The 1,502-nt window shown below is 46.0% G+C and overlaps 1 protein-coding gene across 1 annotated transcript; it reads left to right on the top strand.

Annotated features, from left to right (window-relative positions):
• Positions 1-8: 8 nt before the first annotated feature.
• Positions 9-1,362, top strand: LOC113980555 (nucleolar protein 8-like; the record flags this gene model as incomplete). The annotated part of the gene is given in 2 exon segments (XM_027707785.1): positions 9-1,258; positions 1,260-1,362. Coding segments are annotated over 2 exon segments (1,353 nt in total), but the record flags the coding sequence as incomplete, so codon positions are not given.
• Between the last annotated feature and the right edge of the window lie 140 nt (positions 1,363-1,502).

Here is a 1,502-nt window from a genome sequence, read left to right on the forward strand (position 1 = left end):
ACTGGTCCTTATGCAATCCAGATGCCATGAAGAAAGCTATCAAAGGAAATTACAAAGAGACCATGGAACATGGTAATGGTTCTGCTTCAGCAGATACGGATGAAATGATTGCTGAAAGTAAAACTCCAGATCCAAACAGCAGCAAAACTACAAGTTTAGAAGATTCTAAACAGGTGGAGGTGAAAAATAAAGAAATATTAACCAAAAAAAAAAGCGGTTTGGTAAATGACTCCTCACTGAAAACTCGACATGTAAAAGAAAAACACATTGAAAGAAAGGGGAGAACTAAAAAATCCAACATTGCTGCCTCACAGAGTTCAGCAGAGACAAGTGATAGTGAGAGCTCTTACTCAGCGTCTGAGCAAGGGGAGTCTGAAACCAGTTCTGATTATGAGTCCATGATGCAAAACTGTTACCGCTTAGACCTTTCCTTAGATGCCTTAAAAGCATTGGCTGCCAAAAGCACTGGGACACCTGCAGAGGAATCAGATGGTGCACAGAGTTCTGGTCTGTCCAGTGCTGAAGAAAATCCTAAGGGTAATGTAAATAAACCTAAACTTTCTAATTTTCACCCCGCAGTTAAAAACAATAGCATCTGTCCTGAAGATGTGCTGGCCGATATTTTAGCAGGGGAGGAGAACGAGGAAAGCTCCAAGGGACAAAAGAATTCACGTTTGAAGTATGGGCCCTTCAGGGGAATGGGGTCCCTTGGTGTAAAAGAGGCAACCAAGGACAGCAGTGGGTTAAAGAAGGGGTCTGGAGGAAGTTTAGGACTGGAAGCTTGTGCGTGTCATTCTGGGGAGGAGTCATCTAAAAGACAGCCCAAGAACCTTCCATTGTGTTCACTTGAAGTCAGCAGTAAAGAGACACAAAACGTGCCTTGTGAGCAGCACGAGGCACTGTCAGGTGCTGCCTCCTTGTCAGAGCAGAGACATGAGCCTGTTCCCAGGCCACATTTACAAGGGCAGAAGAAAGATGGGAATTCTCTACAAGCCCAGAGTTCAGAGCATGGAGCTGCCTGTGCCAGCCCTGCTCAGAGTGACAGCGGGAGCAGTGACGGGGACAGTAACGCTGCAGGGGCCCGGAAACACGTGAAACGGCAACAGGAGAGCCCAAAACTGCTTTCCAAAAAATGGAAGAGGAATGCAAGCAATAAAAATGCAGACTGTGAAGCTAATGCATGTGAGAAGGGGAAGGCAAGCCTTCTGGAAGATAAGGAGCTTTGTCTTCATGCTGCTGCCTCAAAGGGACCTACAACAGAAACAGGTGCAGGACAACCAGAGGAGACTGGCGGCTCTGGAGGAGAGGCCCAGGGAGAGAGAACTGCAGAAGAAACTCATTCAAGGAGCTCTTTCAAATGTGGTAATTACACTCAGAACCTCTCTCTGAATAGTGCACAGTACAAGGGAAAGGGTAAATAAGGTGTGTGGATTAAGAGTTTTAAAAACCCACGTTCTAGATTTTCTGATGCACGGCCAGTTTTGAGCGTCTACAAAGTGGTG

Source organism: Neopelma chrysocephalum, unplaced genomic scaffold, assembly GCF_003984885.1.
Source record: "Neopelma chrysocephalum unplaced genomic scaffold, ASM398488v2 Primary Assembly neopelma1_94630, whole genome shotgun sequence".
Classification (NCBI taxonomy): Eukaryota; Metazoa; Chordata; class Aves; order Passeriformes; family Pipridae; genus Neopelma; species Neopelma chrysocephalum.